We start from the raw sequence: 21,030 nt of genomic DNA on the forward strand, positions 1-21,030 counted from the left end.
ATTTGGCTCTGAGCCCCAGCCGTGCTGGGGAAAGCACCCCAGATGCCAGCCGTGCCCGTCGTGACGCCCTCTCGGTGACGGGGAGCTGGGCCGCTGGGAGAGGGGGGCTGGACCCACCCCAGGTCCCTGCCGTTAGCGGTGAGACAGGCAGCGGTGAAGGCAGGTCCCCCTTGCCGTTGGTTCCCTGCTGTGTGGCATCATCATCGGTGGCCAGTGAAAAGCAGGGATGACTTCCCAGTGGCCATGTTAGCTAAGTCCCTTCAGACCTGTCCGACTCTTCGAGACTCCCTGGACTCTAGCCCACCAGGCTCCTCAGTCCATGGGTTCTCCAGGCAAGAATACTGGAGTGGGGAGCCATTTCCTCCTCCAGGGGATCTTCCCGACCCAGGGATCGAACCCAAGTCTCTCATGCCTCCTGCATTGGCAGGCGGGTTCTTTACCACTAGCTCCCCCTGGGAAGTTGGCCGTGTCAGCAGGATGGAGGAGAGGTGGTCTGGGGAAAAGGGGCTTTGCCCGAGACCTGCCAGCCGTGGGCGCTGCCCCACGATAGCATCGCCCACCGTGCGCTATGACGTGCCAGACCTTTGCACACACTCCTCCCCCGGCCTGGAAGGCCTGTTCCTTCACCCTCACTTGGCATCTGAGAGGCTACCTTAGGTGTGTTGTTGTTTTCAGGGTTGGGAGAAGGTTGTCCCTTGCGGGAGGGGCCTCGACCTATTCATGTCACCAACCTTTGAAGCCACTGGGCAGGGACAGGACGGGAACAGGAGAGCAGGGGCTGAGTGTGGCCGTGGACCCTCATGGAGACTGGCGCTTCAGTTACTTCTCCGTGACTCGGTTCCTCCCGTCTGTGGTGCAGGCACATAAACCCTGAGGCTCTGAGGCTTGGCTCCGGTGAGCTCCCCGCACACGGCTGGCGTGCGCAGTCCATGCGTCAGTGCTCCGCAGAGCGAAGGAGGAAACAGAACGCTTCCAGGAACACCGAAGGCGGCCGTGGAAAGGGAGGGGAGAGGAAAGTGACGCAAGGCGTGGCGAGGAGGGCGCTGGTCTCTGCCTGCCTTCTCTCTTCCCGTCCTTGGTCTCCTCTTCTCACCAGCCCCCTTCTCCCCGCTCCCTCTAGGTCCCCCAGGATCCCCGAGGGTGCGGTTTCAGAGCCCCAGCGAGCCCCTCGCTAGCATTCCTCCTGCCAGATCAGGGATGGGCAAGAGGCCCAAGCTTTGTGGGCAGAGAGTCAGTTCAGTCCCCAAGGTGTGTTCAGCCCTGCCTGTTGAGCTTGATCTAGCCCTTCCTGCAGCCTTCCTCACCCAGACGGAGAACAGGAGTAGGTGCCTGGCCTGACAGCCCATTCAGAGTCAGGAAGTGAGCTGGCCCCAGACTCCCGAGCTCTTTCTGCAAAGGACGCAAAGGCCTTCCCCCACCCCGAGGCTCCAGGGTGGAAATTACTGGGGATGATGGGGTGGGAGTCATGGTCATGGCCAAGATCATCAGGTGAGGTCGCCCCCTCCAACCTGGAAGATCACTCAGTGATTCTGGAACTTCCCAGGAAGGGCGTGGGTGTGGAAGTCACACAGTCTAAACCTTTCATAGAGAAAAGTGGGGAAACCGAGACCCAAGGTCAGAGTTCAGGGCATTTGGGAGAGAACCAAGCTGGAAACAGAGCTTCCTGACTTCCAGCCCTGGGCACAAGCGTTTGCCCCCTTTCTCAGTCCTTCCCTTTCTTCCGGCTTCTTTTTGTACTTAGTTTCTGCACTGTTTTCCCAAGATGCAATAGTGTCATTGTCTAAATGATCATCATTTTAAAAATATTAAACTGTAAACAAATTTCAAAAAGAAAACAAAAGTTCTGTCACCCTGAAGATTCGCATTTGTTTATCTGTTGAGTGTAGTGTTCCATAACGTGTGACGCATGCTTTCTCCAAAAGTGGGTTTCGTCTCTGCACACGGGTTTGTTCCTTGCCTTCTTCTTAAAGTCACGTTGATTGAGGTATGGTGAATATATGGGGAAAATTCTCCCCCTTTTGGAGAATTTGGTTCTAGGAATTTTGAGAAATGTGCTTCATCTTGAAACCACGCCCTGAGTCCTATGTCATGGGCATCCTTTCGTGTCAGTGGTAATAACCTAAATGCCCAACTACAGGGTTTTGTTTTTATGTGGCTGGACCACAAAGTGCTTACCCAGTCCCGTGGGGGGCAGGGAGGTCGCGCCCCGGCCTCCCTCTGATACACAGCGCGTGAGGGACGTCCCTCCAGTGCTCAGAGGGCTCTGACCCTCAGTGCCGTGGGGGCCCGAAGGTGGGCACGCAGCTCCCGTCCGTCTCACTGGCCCCCGCCCTCTCCTGCCCTCTCACCTGGCCGTAGGGAACCGTCTGGACGAGGGCTCCGACGTGGAGTCAGAACCCGACCTCCCTCTGAAGCGTAAGCAGCGCCGCAGTCGGACCACGTTCACGGCCGAGCAGCTGGAGGAGCTGGAGAAGGCCTTTGAGAGGACCCACTACCCAGACATCTACACCCGAGAGGAGCTGGCGCAGCGGACCAAGCTGACCGAGGCGCGCGTGCAGGTGAGCGGGCGTCCTTTGGAGGGGCCTCCCCGGCGGCTCTGTGGGAAAGAAGCCGCCTGCAGCCAGGAGCGGCAGGAGACGCGGGTTCATCCCTGGCTGGGGGAGACCCCCTGGAGGAGGCCATGGCAGCCCACTCCAGTATTCTTGCCTGGAGAGTCCCCTGGACAGAGGAGGCTTGCAGGCTACAGTCTATGAGGTCGCAAAAAGTCAGACACGACTCAAGCGACTAAGCACGCACCATGGCACACACGTCATCTGGGGAGCAGGATTGGGAGAGGGGGTGGCCAGGGTCTGGGGGGCTAGGGGGTCCCCCTGGAGTGGGAGTGGGGATTTTTCAGCAAGTGGTCCAGGGGCTGTGTAGACACGTAATGCCCCCAGGACTTGGTACAGAGTAAATGGGCAGCAAACGTGAGTTGATTGACTAACCAATCCTCGGACAGCCCCAGAGATGCCAGGAGGGGCCGTGAGGACTTGGACTGTCTCCCTCCTCCTGCCAACAAGAACTTCAGGAAGATGACGGAAGGAGGGATGGAGGGAGAGACAGAAAGGGAGAGGAGGAAAGGCAAGGGACGGAGGGAAGAAGGACAGTAGTTCAGCCACAAGAGAAGGAGCTCAGGAAATAGGAAAACTTCCCAGTCTCTGAGGAGGGGAGGAAAGATTGAGGGCAAAAACTGTCCAAAACAGACCTAGCTTCCTAGGATGGGTAATGAGTTTCCTGTTATGGGAAGCATGCAAGCTGCCTGGGCACATATTCCTGGCCGGTTAGAAGCATCCAGGGAAGGGTGAGCAGACTTTGAACACCCTCTGGACATCCACAGCCGCAAAGTGCGTGGTGCCTGATCGGTGGGCCTGGGGAAGGTGAGGCACAGAAAGAGCCGTGTCTGTCTGGGGTTCGAGGCCTGCCGTGGGGATGGGGGAAGGACCCGCCTCCTCTCCCGGAGCTGAGTTCTCAGATTGCACAATGTCTGTAGTTCTCTAAGTCAGAGTCTCTGGGGGCCTGGCTGGGTCGGGGCGGGGGGCGGGAGGGGCGGAGGAGGAAGGGGGGCTGATGAGCAGCTCCTGTGGGAGCCCGTCTTGGCCTGGCCCCTCCATGAATGGGGCGTTGAGTCTGCCGAGGGGCTGCCCGCAGCTGCTCACTGGGCGCTCTTTTATCCTGAGAGGGATCAGCTTCTTTTGGGCATCTCTGCTGGGGGGCTTCTCCCACGTGACCCCAGGCAACCTCCGACCCCCTTGTCAGGCCAGGATGGTCACTCATCACAGGCACAGAGTCTGAGAAGTGATACGGCATTGGGGATGTGTGTACAGAGCTTGATGGAGGCTGAGCTGCGCCTGGCGCTCAGCCTGTGGATGCCAAGCCCAGGTTCTTTCCATCTGGAAAGGAGAAAAGCACTCAGAGCCGAGCCTGGCATTTGAAAGCAGTAAAGTGCTAGAAGCCAACGGGCATTTGAGTGCTCCGGGGACCAGCGTACCTCCCTCTGCCCACCCCACCCCTCCTGGAGTGGGGGGCCCTGGGCTGCACGCAGGGATACCCGGGGAGGCGCGGATGGGCGGCTGCAGCCAGCTCAGCCCGTCCCAGCCCCCTCCCCTCCGGGTGACACCCGAGCTGCCCGGCCCAGGCCTCCCTCCTCCGCCTCTGATCCCCCTGCAGCTGTTCTCCTGGGCACATTCCTGGGCGCTTTCTCATTCCCACGTCTGGCGGCCACGGCTGCTTCCCACCACCTTGAGGCCTGACCGCTCCTTGTAAAACGTCCTGGCTGTCAGGGCTGTGCTTTTATTGGCCCAGGGGACTCAGAAACAGGTGTCACTCAAGGTCCAAGGGTGAGGGGGCGCTGAGAACAGGCGGGAGCAGCCAGAGCCCAGGCACATCCCCGGCGAGGGGGCCCAGGCAGCCATCCTCCCGGCGAGGGGGCCCAGGCAGCCATCCTCCCGGCGAGGGGGCCCAGGCAGCCATCCTCCCGGCGAGGGGGCCCAGGCAGCCATCCTCCCGGCGAGGGGGCCCAGGCAGCCATCCTCCCGGCGAGGGGGCCCAGGCAGCCATCCTCCCGGCGAGGGGGCCCAGGCAGCCATCCTCCCGGCGAGGGGGCCCAGGCAGCCATCCTCCACGTGCTGCTCCCCTCGCAGACCCTCAGTGCTTCCAGGGCGGGGCTAGCCCTCCCCCGACTCCTGGCCTGAGAACTTGGCCTGATCCCAGCAAAGAAGGGATCGATACATTTTGAGTTTTAAAGAATGAACAAAGGCTGACTGCCCCCACCCCCCAAATCAAGACAGGAATAATAGAGCATTTGGCCTGGAGAAGAGAAAGCTTGGAGGACACGGCTGCTCTGAGAGGCCCTGGAGCGAGGCTGGGGAGGGGGGACCAGGACCAACCGGAAAATGTCCCAAGTCCCACAGGAAGGGACAGAAACACACGACCAGGGGCCACAGGCTGGGTTCCCATTGGTTTCTGCCTCTGATCAGCTGTATCACCCTCAACAGATTCGGTTTCCTTTCCTGAGACTTAATCTCTCATCTATAAATAAAGGGACCAAACTAAATGAGCATGAAGCCTCCTTAAAGTTCTAGGATCCTGACTTACTGACAGTCAGAGCCGCCTTGGGAGGTGATGAGATCCCCGTCGGCAGAAGTGTTCGAGCCAAAGTGCGATGTCCGGGCGATGGAGAGCCCAGTGAGAGGGTCCCTGCCGTGGACGGGGCGGCAGGGGCCGTGAAGCCCCCTGAGCGCTGCGTGGATTTTAGGGCCGGATGCTGTTGAGGTCTTGGCCTCTGATTCTGAGAGCCTGTAGTTCAAGGATCTGACAATCCTGTGTCGTCTCGTCTCAGTGGCACTGGGAGGTGCCAGAGTGGTTCAGATGCCCCGGCGCGAATCCCAGCTCCACCACTTACCCCCTCAGCCCTTGGCTTCCTTCTCTGCAAAACGGAGACGATGATAACAGGGTCCACTTCGTCCCGAGGACTAAATGGCAACGTGTAAACAGACCCACACACAGACTCAGGAAGTGCCCGGAGCAGCGGCTGTGATTGCTAACGTTCACCTGTTCTCAGCGGCTCCATTTCTGGCCACCCTCGAAACCCCAGGCTTATTCATCTAGCAGTCATATTGGGCACCTCCTCTGTGCCAGGCACTGTTCTAGGCACCAGGGACTCGGCAGACAGAAATCCCTGCTGAATACAGGGCTGGCGTCCAAATCAGCTCAGAAGCCGGTAGGCACAGGTCGGGGCTCCGTCACGCGGGTGGCACCCTTCTGCCTCCCCTCCAGCCCTGCCCCCCAGCAGAGGGTCAGGAGCCTCCCTCGGAAGCCTGCGGGGCATTATGTGGGGTTGCATGGTACACCCAATGTCTGGTGGAGATGCCCATCTCCATCCGCAGGAAGCCCTGCCACCGTGAAGGGTGGGAAAGGAGCGTGAGGCAGGAGGACACGTGGCTGGGGACCAGTGTCTCCTTTCCCCGGAGGAGTCTTCATTTCTAAACAGCTGGGGGCCCGACCCCCAGCTCGCAGACATCTTCCTTGCAGGTAAACAAGTCTGTTTCTTCCTGAGCTCCAAGATCCCGAAGTCTGCGTGTTTTTTCTAGAAACAGAGGCTGAGAGCTGATAGGCCCCAAGGCCAGCCCAGGTGTCTCCCACAAGGCCTGGGAGAACATCCCGTCCTCCAGATGAATGGCATCCAGGGACCAGGGCCGCATGCAACTCATCTGGTCCCAGTTTGGAGCCCTGCTATTTGCTTGGGGACAGGCGGGAGCTCTGAATAGAATCCCATTTTGGAGGCACTAGCGGGACTCGCTAATGAATAACTTAAACTGAATCTTTTTGTTACACTGGATGACATTCATGATGCCTTTCTCGTGTGCCGGGCACACCACTCAACGCCCGACATGTGTTATCTTCATCATCCTTACCGTGATCCTAAGAGGCAGGGACAGTCAGTCTCTCCATTTTACGGATGAGAAACCTGACCTTTCCCTAGCAGAAGCAACTTCCTAAAGACAGAGGTAGTAAGTGGCTGTCCTGGGACCCAAGCCTGAGTCTGTCTGTCATGCTCTTTTCCTCGGGGCTGCATTGGAAGAAGGGCCGGATGAAACGTTCAACTCAGTCATCAGACACTTCCTATAGTGTCCTGCTCTCAGGGCAAGATGTGGAGAGAAGGACCAAAAATAAGTAATAAAACTCAGGCTCTGTTTTCAAAGGACTCAACCCTGATCAGAGATTCTGGGTGGATCTGGGTCCACCACCGTCCCTCCGGGAGCCTCCGTTTCTCCATCTGTAAATAGGAAACTTGCAGTCCGTACTGGCTAAGAGCTCTTCCAGTTCAGACGTCGGAGGCTTTCCAGCAAAATAAGCGTTGGAGATGCTGTTCTAAATAGGCACGTGGCCTGTGTTAACCCCTTTGAGGTCCAGAACCACCAAGAAGGTAGGGGCTGCCATTTGTGCATGTCCTCGGTCCTCAGTCGTGTCCGACTCTGACCCCATGGACTGTAGCCCGCCAGGCTCCTCTGTCCACAGGGATTCTCCAGGCAAGAATACTGGAGTGGGTTGTTGTGCCTTCCTCCAGGGGATCTTCCCAACCCAGGGATCAAACCCAGGTCTCCTGCGGCTCCTGCATTGGCAGGAGGATTCTTTAAAACTGAGCCTATTAGCAGCAAAGAAAGTGAGGCTCAGAGGAATAACAGAATTTGCCCATCTTAGCTAAGAGTCAGAGGTAGGATTCAAATTCAGGCAACTGATCAGACTCCAGAGCCCCTACTCTTGTGTCCTGTTACACTTTGTGAAGATGGAGATGCCTGCTGGGTTGGGGGCAACCCCGTGGAAATAGGGCAGTGAGGAAGAAGAAGAGAGAGAGAGAAAGCAAAAGGCATGTCCTCTCCTCCAGGAAGTCCTCCTAGATTCTGGGAGGAGTTGGAAGCCCCTCCTCAGACCTCATGGCACCTCGCACGCCAGCCCGCCTAAGCTGACTGTACTGAAGAGCAGCTGTCCTTTGACTTGTCTGTCACGTGGCCAGGCCAAGGGCAGCTTGAGACTAGGACCGTGTCCTGCTCACCCTCTGTCCTTGCTGTCCTGCTCACCCTCTGTCCTTGCTGTCCTGCCTGATGCAGAGCAGAGTCCTGGGAGCTGCCAGAGATGGGAAGGAGGGAAGTAAGGAAAGCAGGTGCAAGGCGGCCAAGGAGAGAAGGCGGCAGAACGTTTCCGCCTTAGCTGAGTCCTCTTTATCTGCAGATGACCCTCGCTGAACAAACGAAACCAGAGCAGTGTCCCAAACATAAATCATTCTCCACCATCTTCAGGATTTGGGCCACTTTTGCATATCCATATCTTCATTTACTTTAAAAAAAGATAAAATAAAATCAGTGTATTTTAAAACAAACATGCATATTACTCTCAGGGGCCTCCCAGGTGGCACAGTGGTAAAGAATCCACTTGCCAAGGCAGGAGATGTGGGTTCGATCCCTGGGTCAGGAAGATCCCCTGGAGAAGGGCATGGCAACCCCACTTCAGTATTCTTGCTTGGAGAATCCTGTGGACAGAGGAGCCTGGCGGGCTACAGTCCATGGGTCACAAAGAGCCAGACAGGACTGAGCAACTGAGCACGCACGCATGCACACACGCACGCATCGCTCTCATGGAAGGACGGCAGCTGGAAACACACACACACAGGGAACATGAGGCGACGTGGGAAGGGTTTTCAGGAAAGCGTCACCGGCCAGGGCGTCCTCCCTGGGCTTTAGAAAGGGAGGTTGATGAATGTTGTGTGTGCAAGTCGCTCAGTCGTGCCTGACTCTTTGCGACTCCAAGGACTATACAGTCCATGCAATTCTGCAGGCCAGAATACTGGAGTGGTAGCCTTTCCCTTCTCCAGGGGATCTTCTCAACTCAGGAATCGACCTGGGGTCTCCTGCGTTGCAGGCGGGTTCTTTACCAGCTGAGCCACCAGGAAGGCCCTGATGAGTGTTAGGAAGGCGTGAAGGACATTGAGCCCCCAGTTGAGAAGGTCTCTTCCACACACCCCAGGCCCGGAAGAGATGGGAGTGGTTCGAGGTTATCTAACGTCCATGTCACTTGCCTCCAGGGAGGTCTCTCCACCTCGGAGTGCAGGAGCCCCCGCCTTTGAAAAGTGCTGACTTAAAAGAAAACAGCTCACAGGCAGCCTTAGGCAGACACGTTCATCCACCCTGGACACTCCTGGGGAAGCCCTCGCTGCCCTGGGGAGGTGGGAGCAGCCAGTTTTATGTGGAAGCCAGTTTTTTATCTTTATTTGGCCACCGAATCTCCCTTCTCTGTGAACCCTGAACAGGTCAGAGCCAGCAGCTCTGTACATCCAGCTCGGAAAACTGAATTCCGTTTCTCCCATCAGAGAAAAGACATGTTATGAGGGGACACAAACACCCCTCCACCCCTGTTCAGACTCCCCCTCCCGCAGGTCAGCAGACATGGACCAGAGGTTTGGGGGTCTCGAGTGATCTGTGCCAGGGGAGGCCTAGGTCTTCACCCGTGAAGGGGACGACTCCCCACTGGGCCTTGGGGGGTGGGCAGCACCAGCAAAGACACACCAGAGTCACCTCTGCCTTCCATTCATTCATTCCTTCAACAAGGATTCCTACAGAGGTGTGAGCAGGGGGCCAGGATTGCTTGGCCTCTGCCTGCGGGGCTTAGGGTCAGAGGGGAGACAAAAAAACAGATACAGACAATAATTGTTTGAGTAAGGGAGCTCACAGCTGGAGGCCTCCTGAGAAAAGAGGATGGAGATTGGCCTAAAGTAATTTTGAGGCAGGCAGTCCTCGCGGGAACAGGAGGAGGCATTTCTGCAAGCCCTGCAGGCCAAGGAGCCAGCGCTGGGAAGAGTGTTTGAGTTGGAGGGAACAGCATGTGCAAAGTCCAAAAGTGGAGAAGCACCTTCTCTCAGGAGCCCTGTTTTGCACACTCATTCTCGTATTTCTCTGGCCCATTTCAGGGAACTTGCTGCAAATCCAGACAAGAGGGTTCTAGAAAGTCAGACTGACTGAACTTTGAACCTCACATCCATTACAGACTAGCCATGTGGCCATGGGCAAGTGATTTCACCTCTGTGAGCCTCAGTTTCCCCCTTGGTCAGTGGGACTAGGAGGGCAGGCCAGGCCTGTGTATGGACAGACATAGGAAGCACTAGCACAGGGTTCGGAGGAAAGGGAGACTCAGAGATGTTAGGTTATCGATCCGTCCCTGTGTTTGGGGTGGGGGTCGGGGGGTGGGCTTTCCTAAATCAGGGGGCCTGTGCAGTGTAAGCCAAGCAGGGCCTCAGACCCCAAACACAGAGCTAGCTTTCGCATCTGAGTCTGGCAGGTGGGTCTCATTCAGGTGGGTTCTGGATGTGTGGCCTCCTCCTTGGGGGCTTCCTGGAGGAGATGAGGCGTGTGCAACGTGGGTGAACAAGGATGGTCACCCCCTGACTTCCTTCTGGGCAGGAGCAGCTGCAGGGAAAGAGCACTGGGCTGAGAGTCACTCGGGGCCACCCTGTCACGCGGGCAAGCCCCCACCCTCTCTGGGGCTCAGTTTACCCATCTGTAAAATGGGGATCATAACAATGACTTCCTCCCTGGGTGGTCATGAGGATAGAATGGGATCCTGCCCATGAAAGTGTTTGCAAACTGTCCTGAGCTGCAGGAAGGTGAGGCTGTCCTCCCTCGGAGGACACTGGCTGGACCCAGGGTGATGGCGCAGGGGCTGGGTTCTAGCTGTGCCTCAGCGCCCTGCCGGAAACCAGGCTGGGGGCTCCACGCTCCGCTCTCTGTCCCCCAGGTCTGGTTCAGCAACCGCCGTGCCCGCTGGCGTAAGCAGGCAGGAGCCAACCAGCTGGCAGCGTTCAACCACCTCCTGCCAGGTGGCTTCCCGCCCACTGGCATGCCCACGCTGCCCCCCTACCAGCTGCCGGACTCCACCTACCCCACTACCACCATCTCCCAAGGTGAGTGACAGCTGCATCCCGCTTCTCGGCCCCGCCCCTGCGCCCGCCCCTCTTATCTCCCCTCTCCCCCAACCCCCACCCTCTCCCCTCCTCAACAAAGAAGGGATAAAAATCGTTTTCTTTGGCGGGAGGAGGGGAGAGAGGTTATTTGTTTTTCTTGCTTTTTAACGACCGTTTGTCTGCTTTGATGTGGACAGTCAAGATAAAAGAGCCTCTTCCTTCTGCATTCAGGTGAAGATAAGCAAGGTCACCTCCATGCACACATTTAACAGAGTTTCTCAAACTTTAAAGTCACATGAATCTCTTAGGTCTTATAAATTTCAGAAGAGACGGTGGTGGGCCCTGTAGGTAGAGAAGGGTAGCCCCCCGCCCCGCCTCCCTGGTCCCTGCCCCCGGGTCTGCCCTCCCTGCTCCCTCCGCTCCACCCCCCAGCACACAGCAGGAACCCCACTGCTTGACTTCTGTCCCATGGCTTCCTCTTAAAGGACGGGCAGGCTGGAGTTCTAGAAGCTGGGGAGAGAGGCCTCTTTGTGATTCTAGATGAGAAACGGAACCATCGCCCCCGGTGGCGGTCCCATCTGCTGGAAGACCACGTGGGAGGCTGTGACAGAGAAGAGCAGCCCAGCGGCTGGGAGCAGAGTGGCCATTCAAACCCTGGCCCCCTGCTCCCTAGCCGCATCACCTTGCTCAAGGGCAGGCCCTGACCCCGTTGAGCCTCAGTTTCTTCATCTGTAAAATGGGAATCATTCTGGCTTCATACCCTTAGCTGGGATTTGTGAAAGCACTGGTGATTTGGGTGCTCACCAGATGTTACCCAAGAGCCCCGAGCAGACTGACGGAGTCCTCGCTGAGGTCTGACTTTTAGCCCAGATAAGGTTTATCGAGCACCTACTATGTGGCAATCACTGAGAACAGGGCCGGTGCGCAGTAGGTGCCTAGAAGTTGTCTGGAATGTTGACTGGTTATCAGTCGAGGCCTGCCAGTTGCTTATGTCCTCCTGCTCAGAAGCCGGGTGTCCCATCACCAGTAGTGAGAGGAGGCAGCCCCCTGCACCCACTCTGCCGGATGGAGGTCGGGAGAAGCGGGCTGGGGCCCTGCCTTCCAGATGGGAGGTGCCTGCCCCGCTTGCCCTCTGGGGCCAGGCCACTGGCTGAGACCCTCTGCTGGCTCTCTCTGCAGACGGGGGCAGCACCGTGCACCGACCCCAGCCGCTCCCGCCGTCCACCATGCACCAGGGGGGCCTGGCCGCAGCGGCCGCAGCCGCGGACACCAGCTCTGCCTACGGAGCCCGCCACGGCTTCTCCAGCTATTCCGACAGCTTCATGAGCCCAGCGGCCGCCTCCAACCACATGAACCCTGTCAGCAACGGCCTGTCGCCTCAGGTAGGGGGCCCCGCCTCTCTGTCCACGGTCCCAGGGGCCAGAGGCTTGCCAGCCCATCCAGCGAGGGTTCTGGGGGGACACAGGTGGCTCTCCCTTGGGGAAGAAGTCTCTGGTTTCCGCCACGTCGCTCGCTGTTGGTCAACTCAAAAGGGTTTATGTGGGAGGCGGGGTGGGGGGTGCGCTCCCACCGTCACTTGCCATTGTTCTGTGAGCCTTTCACCCTGGGTTTGTCATCTGCAAGTCGCAGACATCGGTGACCCAGTGAGCAGTTGCAGAGAAAGGGTTTCCATCACAGGTTTCCATACTTCTCACCACCCAGAGCTTATTAAACTGGCCCATCACCTGCTTCATGACTGTGCAGACCATAAAAGTCAGGCATTTTCAGTGCACGGATGGAAGCCTTGCACTATTTCCTAGGGGATGTGAACTGCGGTTGGGGCTTTGTTCTAGAAGCAGTAGTCCTTCTTAGATCTCATCCTGGGCTCCATCTCCCACCTTTGGTCACCAAGAGTGACCAGAGGGTGAAAGGCAAGACCACGTCCTACTGGTGGAGAGAATCAATTGGGCGGGGATGTGGGGGGAGGGATGGTTCTAAGCCCAGGAACTCTGCTCCCATTGGGTCTTGGAACTCTGTTCCCTCACGTGTGATTGGCTGCTGATTAAGTCACTCCATGCCTGATGGAGCTGTTAGAAGTGGTGGGACCATCTTTAGATGAAGCCGGAAAGACAAGCTAGAGCTGATGCGGTTATTGGTAAGCCCAGGGGGCAGGACTCAGTGATGCTTGAAATCAGAGCGAACTGGAAGAAGTGTTGAGTTCATTTTTGTTGCCATAACAGGCTCTCAGATATCCACAGGGAAAGAATTAAATCCAAGGCTCATTTTGCCCTGCCTCCCACCTTCTGAGGCACCTGTCTCATGTCTGTGGTGAGAATACGTGTGATGCAAACTTATCTGAACAGATGTAAGGACAGGTGAGGCTTGGGGGGGGTGGACCCCAGCCCCACTGTTCAGGGAGTCGGGCTAGTGAGCATCTTTGTGCCTTGGTGTATCCCCCATTAAACAAGAGTGATTAAATAAAGAGTTGCTAACCTCCTAAGAAGGGCCTTCTCTGCCTTCAGCATGCTAAGAGGTCAAAGCACTCAGCATAGAGCTGGCAGAAAATAGGGGTCAAATAGACATTAGTTCTCTCCGTCCTTCGCCCCACATCCATCGCCAGGACAATATAGTAATATGAGAAATCGGTTACCTAAAGACAAAGAGGGACCAAAGAGAAGGCCAGCTGCATCCCCACCAGTCACTTCCATCCAGCTACCTGATTTTGTAAATAAAGTTTTATTGGAACACAGCCATGTCCACTCATTTACATATTTATGGCTGCTTTTGTGCTCTGATGATGGCAGAGTTGAGTGGTTTCCAAAGAGATCACATGACCTGGCAAAGCCTAAAACATTTACTATCTGGCCAGAATAGAAAAAACAAGCCCCGTTGGCCTAAAATATTTCCCCTGCTTAATACCCTTTAATTTTCTGCATGTTTGAGGGACGTTTCTATTTGCCTCAGCTAATGTGTGTCATTGAGGACTTACTGGGGCTTCCCAGGTGACTCAGTCGTAAAGCTTCCACCAGCCGATGTCAGAGCCGCTGGAGACATGGGTTCAGTCCCTGAGTCAGGAGGATCCCCTGCCGGAGGAAGTGGCAACTCCAGTATTCTTGCTGGGATAATCCCACGGACAGAGGAGCCTGGCGAACTACCGGCCATGAAGTCGCCAAGAGTCAGAAGCGACTGAGCATGCCTGAGGGCTGACTGTATTTCAGCTCCACCCTTTGAGTGTGGTGCGAGCTAGCGTCATCCCCATTTCATGGATGGGGAAACGGACGTGTAGAGAGCACGCACGCAAGGTCCCTTCCCCTCTCCACAGGTCAGTTTTCTCATCCACGAAATGGGGGTGTTGCTAGCTCATACATCATAGGGTTGAGAAGACTGACTGAGATGACCGACGTAAAGCTCTTAGCCCAGGTCTAGCGCAGAGTCATGAGTGCCCAGTGAATGGAAGCAGCTGAAGGCAGAGCTCCCCGTGGTGAAGCTCCAAGCCCTCTTGGGCCCCCCTTTGGTGGAGGTGATGCAGTCTGCCACCAGAATGTTTTCCCAGTGGAGCCTCAGTGGCCTCTTTGGGGTTCAAGGCCACCACCTCCATCTCATTGGTGCCGAGGGCTGACTGGCCAAGCTAACCTTCCAGAGCCAGGTTTAGACATGATGGGGTCCGGAGCCAGCTGGGTAGGGATAACTGCAGAGACCCAGGACATCTGTACCTGAGAATGGGGCCCGGGCCCAGCCTCATGATACAAGACAAATCGGAGGAAATCTGAAGAGGGTGCTGAGTCTGAGCGGGCCCTCCAGCGCCCTTCACAGAGCGGGCACGGGACATGTTGGCCGGGCCGGACCCGTGTGTCCAGGGCACCTGGCTCCCCTCTGCTGCTCTTCCCAGGGCCCCCCGCCCCCCGTCTCAGTATGGGCTGAGCTTTAGCCCCGAAAGCAGCACTTTCATCACAGGGCAGAGGAGAAACTAGCAAAGTAAGGGGCCCCTAGCTTGGGGAGCGCGGCTCAGCACTGGGATTAAAGGATAAGGAGGTTCTGGGTGCTGTCTGGGCCCAGAAACGTCGGCGGGGAGGAGGGGAGGAAGGGGAGAGCCTGAGCCGCTGCTGTGGGCAGCCAGACCAAAGCTGGCCGTGTCCCTGCCCTCCTCTGAGAGGTCCCCGGCTTCCGCCCCGTCCCTCAGGGCGGACAGTCATGTGGGGCGTGATGGATCGAGGCAACTTTGGAGACCCGTCCGGAGGTTCCCACCAAAGGTGTGAAGACAGCTGGGGGGTCTGACAGGGGCAGAGGGGACCGGGAGGTGGGCAGCTGCTGGAGGGCGGGGCAGGCTGGGTGCGCTTCCGGGTGTGGACGCCGCCGGGGTCACGCTGCAAACGCTTCCTGAAGGTGCGAGGGGCTGTCTCGGGATCTTAGGTGGACGTTCTGGCTTTTCTGAGCTCTGATTCTCTGTGCACGTCCTCTGCTGTCTGAGCGTCTTCACACTTCCAGCCCATCTGTGTGGTCCTGGGAGCGGGAGGCCGGGGGTTCTCCACCAAGACCGGCGCATCGTGCTGTCTCGTGTTCCCATCAGGAGGGGTTTCTCTGTAGCTGCCCCCAGGCGACGGGGAGAGGACGGAGCCCACCTGGGCCGTGGGGGCATGCTCCCCCATCCGGGACCACAGGTCCGCCGTCCCCCAAGAGAGCCTCGGCTCTTGTGCTTACAAAAGCCCGAAGGGATGAGGCTCGGGCTCTGCTGGGGCCCTGCTGCGCGCCTGCTCGTCACGCCAGCTGGCTGCCTGGGGAGGACCTGCCTCCTCCCCGGGGCAGGCACTGGGTGCTGGTCCCGGACCCAGCCTGGGCAGTGGGTACCTCAAGCCTCAGAGATCCCACGGAGAGTCTTCCCAGCGGAATCTCATGGCAGAAGTCATGTACCCACCTCAGCTCTATGCCTGTCCTTGGCTCTGATATAACACCTGGTCACAGAGTGCCTGCCACACGCCAGGCACTGTTCTCAGCACTTGGGGTAACTCAGTGAACGTAAGGGATGGACCTCTCTACTCTAGCGGGGCTGGCGGTGCAACCGGACAGACAGGCAAGAAGCCTCGGCAAACAGCACGGCAGGCAGCGTGTCTAATGCCAACACGTTGAATACATTCAGCGGGGACAGCTAAACTTCCTGAGGCCCTGTGGCGTTCCCTCGGTACTGATCTTCTCCAGGGACAGAGCCTGGGTTCAACCCTCACTTCTAGAGCCTGAGATCGACCCACCCACGTGCCCTCCTGCCTCGCAGAAATGCACACCCTTGCTCTCTTTTTGAAACTGATGGGCAGTGAGGGGAAACCATCTCAGTCCATCCAGCTCAGCGGAGAGAAAAGCTCCTTCAGCCCATGTCGTGGATGAGAACACTGAGGCTGGGACCTCAGGCTAGGGGCCAGCAGGCGGGGCTGAGTCATATGGGCAAGAGCCTGCTGAGAGGCGTAGATGACCCTGAGGCCTGGTTCCCTCGGGGCCCAGGCCCTCACCCACCCGCAGAGCCCAGCCTGGCGGCATTAGGGAGTCAGCGGGTTAAAGCCCTGGCTTTGCTTGGAAGCAGCTCTTAGAAACCAGCTGCGGATAGCTTAAGACCAAAGGACCCTCGGTGACACCCCTTCGGGTGACGCCATTCCTGCGGCTGGAGCGGTTTGTACCAGGCCTTGCTTCGGAGTTGTGAGCGGCACACACTTTCAAGGGTGACAGGCAGAGAGAGAGAGGCCACTCGGGTCCTTGGATCCCCCAGTGCGATGAGGGAGACACAGCCCCCGCCCTGAGGAGCAACTCGGGGGCTCTGTGCTCAGATCCCAGAGTCTGACGGAAGAGAGGCCCCTTGTCTGTAGACGCCCCAGTCTGGGGCTGGAAATACCCACAGCTGTGTCTTGGAGAGCTCCCAGTGTGATGGGGTAGACAGGCCACGGAATCATAATCAGTGCTGATCTATCCAAGCTTCTGAGCAAAGAATCAGGAGCAAGGATCTGCTAGTTTGAGGGTCACGAGGACCGGAGGCCACGGGCAGGCCGCCCTGTCCTGGGGCTTCTGCGGGGTCTGTGCTGCCATGTCCTGGGGGAGCAGACCGCAGCTGGGGCTGCCTTCTTCTCCAGGCTTTCTTAGAGGCAGCTTCTCATCTGAGTTGGAAGTGGAAACTGAGGCCCAGAGAGCGGGAGAAAATCACCCAGATCGCAGCGTTGGGGTCGCGGCCGAGCGGGGACCCCGGGCCCATGGCCCCTGCAGTGGGCGCCCTCCCGGGAAGCAGGCGCCTCCTGCTCCATCACACCGCCCCGGCGTCATCGCCTTTGGCTCCTCTCTGGAGCTTAATGTGGAGGAACCTGTAAAGGGATTTACATATTTACAATCTCCCCCCTACGGAACTAACGAAGAGTGAAAAGTAGTCTCTAAGTGTGAAGTTAATCACATGGCAGTGATCACTGCATCTCCCGTAAGAGAGACGCTGACGGCTTCCACAGAGCAAGTGCTGACCGTGGGCCAGCCGTGCGTGAGCTAAAGGTTGCACCAGCTCTCATCCAGCCAGGCTTGGTGACCTCGGTTTACAGATGAGGAAAAGGAGATATGCAGCAGCATCCGGGTGGCTCAGACAGTAAAGAATCCGCCTGCAATGCGGGAGACCTGGGTTCCATCCCTGGGTCGGGAAGATCCCCTGGAGAAGGGAACGGCAACCCACTCCAGTATTCCGGCCTGGGAGATCCCATGGACAGAGGAGACTGGCGGGCTATAGTCCATGGGGTCACAAAGAGTCAGACAGGACTGAGCAAGTACCTTTGAACTTTCATCCATCCATCCACCCATCTAACAGATACTAATTAAGCCCCTCCCACCTGCCAGGCCCCTTGGTAGGTTCTGGAAAGGTGGCTGAGCTGGGATTCAACTGGTCTGGCTCCAGAGCCCGCTATGCTGTTCTCTCGTGTCTGCCCCGGAAGGCTGGTCCTGTGATCCATATGGGGAAACTGCGTTTTGAGGCCACAGTGGCAATTAATGGCTTGGCCAGGCTCATGGTCTGCGTCTTCAAAAAGCCCAGCTTCCCCCTCCCTAGATCAGCGGGGACAGGGCTTAGAGCCTTCCAGTTCTTTATTGGTGGAGTCTCCTGAATGCCTCTCCACAGTAGAATCCCACTGCTACCCTCCTGGCATCCGTTGAGGCCTCCAGGGGACCTGATCCAGCAAAGGAAAGACACTCCATGAGCTGATCATCGACGGGTGCCATGTCCCTTATCAGCCCGTTGGCTTCTGGGAAGTGACTCCAGCCCCCTGGAACTTGGGAAGACAGGCTCAGAGAGGTTGAGTGACTTGCTGAAGGCCACAGAGGTGAGTGATGGCGATGGGAGTCTCAGGCACGTGGGCCTGACCCACGCATGTCACCGTCCCCTCACCCTTGGCGGGATAAGATCAAGGTGGTCCTTTGGCGCTGGGGAACTGAGCCCAGGCCCCTCACGCGGTGGCTACTGGAAACTCCCTTTTGCCTTTTTCTCCCCCTCACTTCCTCTCTCTGTGTGTTTTTTTTCCCCCTTTATTGGCGACGCTGCGTCTATAATAAGCATTTAAAATGAGTCTTGCTGGACCAGGGACGGGGAAGGAGGAGGGGGTAGGAGATTTGTAGGCAGGAAGACGGGGAGGGGAATCGTGGGGTGTTAAATAGCCCAGAATTTTTAAAAAACTGATGCAAATCACTGGTAGGAGAGAAAATTATGTGCAATTACGTCCTGATATTGGAAGGTTTTGCCTAGCCCAGGCAACAAGATCTCATTAACAAGCAGAAAATAAGATTGAAATGGTGTGTAAAAGAGCTGAAAAATGAATTTGAATGCTGCGTTTGTCCACAATTACCCCCTCCTTCACACATATTTTATTGCAATTTTTTTATTATTCTTAATCTCTCCATTCCTCAAAGCAGATTGGGGACATCCTGGCATTACCGGGGCGTCGGGAGGAGGTGTGAAGGATTTCCCGCTCCCCTGAAAGGAGACCCTTCTCTCGCACATTTTCCAAGGTTGGGTTTTGGAGGGATCAGAATTCATTTCTCCGGCTTAGCGGGTTGTAGGAACATGGGGCTTTAACCCCAGCCGAGTGAGCGTTCCTCTGGGCCCTGCCCCGCCCTTCCCTCCCCTCCCTTCCCAACGGCTCCTCTGCCTCCAGCTTCCTTCCCTTCGCCTTCTCAGGGTCTCTCCCAGGCTCTCCCTGTCCCTGGAGGTCTCTCCCGGGAAGCCTGGGGCAAGAGAAACTTCACGGCCTCCGCCAGGGAGCAGCCAGGTTGGAGTTCTGGTTCTGCCTCTTTCCAAGTTGCTGTGTGGGCCTGGGTCACTGGCTTAACCTCTCTGGGCCTCCTTTCATCATCTGAAAATGCGAGTGATGACGCTTACCTTTCCAGGGGTGCTGTGAAGACTAAAGGAGAATCTGAGTATAGTGCCTGGCATGTGGTGGTGGCTTAGTTGCTAAGTTGTGTCTGATTCTTGCAACACCATGGACTGTAGCCCACCAGGCTCCTCTGTCCACGGGATTTCCCAGGCAAGGATACTGGAGTGGGTTGCCTTGTAGCAGGTGCCTAATGAATTCTCCACCCACCTCCCAACTCTGTTGTCCTGGCCCCCATCTCTTCTTTCTCCCCCTCCCCCTCAGTACTGGAAAATGCCCGAGTTGGTTTCCAGTCTTGGGAAGAGAGGACGCTAGGGTGCAGGGAGTGGAAAGCACAGGAAAGGCCATCTGTCCCCTTCCGCCCCCGGGCCCCGGGGAAGGATGAGCTGGGGAGGAAGGAGTGACCAACCCCGGTTGGAAGGACACTGGTTTTTCCCAGGATTAGGGGAAAGCCATCTGAGTCACCCCACCACCTATTTCTCACGATGACCAGTGGTGATGGTGTAGGGTCAGCGGTCAGCTTGTGGAAATGACCGAGAGTCTGTGGCCAGATTTTCCTGGACCTAAAGCCAAATGCCCTTTTGCAGTATCTGCCCTCCCCAACTGGCTTTCACTGCATCAGTAACAGCCCAGCTCCCAGACCCCCCGCCCCCAACCAGTCACAGATCTGCCAACCCTGGTCACAGCCCTGTTCGGGGTACCAACTGGGGGCCGTGGGGAGTGTCCACTCCGCTAATCAGGCCTCCCCGCAGCCCAGCGCCCCTTCCGCTTGACTCCAGCCAGGCCCACTGCAGGGCAAGGATGAGCACGTGCTCAGAGCGTCAGCCTTGGGGTCCTGGGCATCCTCAGCCCTCCCAGCCCCCAGGGGGACAGACCCTGCCAAGATCCTGCTCTCACATCCAGCTTCCCTTTGTCCACGGTTAACCTACCTCAGTGGGAAAGGCTCAGTTATTTCCCCCCTGGAGGCTGCTCGCCAAACACAGCCACCTGCTCACGTCAGTCAGAGCCCAGCCCCAGCCCACAGGGAGGGGCCCTCGTCTCCTGTGAAAACAGACCCGTGTTCATGTCTCTGCTTTTCTCACCCCTTCTTCCTGGGTGGAGGGGACTGGGAGGGGAGGAGAGTCGGCGGGCGGACAGACAGGCTCGACCGGGATCGGGAACTTTCCTGAAGGCTAGTGATGGGAGCAGGTCATGCCTATGGGCAGGTCCTGCTAGGAACTGGAGGGCCTGGCTTCTGGGTCACTTTGGGGCCTTTTTATCATTGAGGGCACCCCTTGGGCTTCCCCTGTGGCTCAGCAGTAAAGAATCTGCCCGCAGTGCAGGAGCTACAGGAGACAGAGGTTCGATCCCTGGGTCAGGAAGATCCCCTGGAGGAGGGCATGCCAACCCGCCCCAGCATTCTTGCCTGGAGAATCCCATGGACAGAGGAGCCTGGCAGGCTCCAGTCCATGGGGTTGCAAAGAGTCGGACAAGACTGAAGTGATTTAGCATGCATGCACTCGGCCTTATCCATTCTTAGAGGACTGAACGGTGTTCTGGGGAGACAGGATCTTGAACCCGCCTCCCTGAGTCTGGATGAGAGCCGCAGGTTGAGGGCTGCCCTCCACAGACACCGTGGTCCTCTTTTTTTTTTGGTCCACCGTGATGCATCTGTAGCGATCAAGACCCCTCTCCTTGAGAAGGCATAGGTGGGAGCTGACCTCTGCCCCTCCCCCGGGCGTGGTGCAATCAGGCAGGGAAGGGGAGATCTAGATGTTTCCATGCACCACTGGATGGAGGGACCGAGGTCTTCATACTGTGTGCGTGTGATGATTCATCCTGGTGACACACAGAATCCGGCGTCTGGTCCGCAGTGGGCCTCCGACAAATGTTGGTGAGCCCCTAGGCGTACTGCAGGCCGTGCTACACGCAGCTTGGTCTGTACCCAAGGTTTCTAAGGCAGCTGGTGAGTTAGTCTGAATGTCATTACGTGCAATTCCCTTCAGATTCATTTGTTTACCACCTGTTATTAACACAAAGTATGCATGCATGCGCGAAGTCACTTCTGTCGTGTCTGAGTCTTTGTGCCCCTATGGACTGTATCCCACCAGGCTCCTCTGTCCACGGGATTCTCCAGGCGAGAATACTGGAGTGGGTTGCCATGCCCTCCTCCAGGGGAGCTTCCTGACCCAGGGATGGAACCCATGTCTC

The 21,030-nt window shown here is 57.3% G+C and overlaps 1 protein-coding gene across 3 annotated transcripts in view; it reads left to right on the forward strand.

Moving 5' to 3' along the window:
• The window catches only part of PAX7 (paired box 7), a 107,796-nt gene that overhangs the window by 54,040 nt on the left and 32,726 nt on the right, over positions 1-21,030 (forward strand). For all 3 annotated transcript variants that reach the window (XM_043908965.1, XM_043908967.1, XM_043908966.1), the window contains exons 5-7: positions 2,359-2,558; positions 10,324-10,489; positions 11,669-11,871. In XM_043908965.1, the coding sequence (XP_043764900.1) occupies positions 2,359-2,558; positions 10,324-10,489; positions 11,669-11,871 (569 nt within the window). The remainder of the gene's footprint in view (positions 1-2,358; positions 2,559-10,323; positions 10,490-11,668; positions 11,872-21,030) is intronic.

The sequence above is a fragment of the Cervus elaphus genome, chromosome 8, assembly GCF_910594005.1.
Source record: "Cervus elaphus chromosome 8, mCerEla1.1, whole genome shotgun sequence".
Classification (NCBI taxonomy): Eukaryota; Metazoa; Chordata; class Mammalia; order Artiodactyla; family Cervidae; genus Cervus; species Cervus elaphus.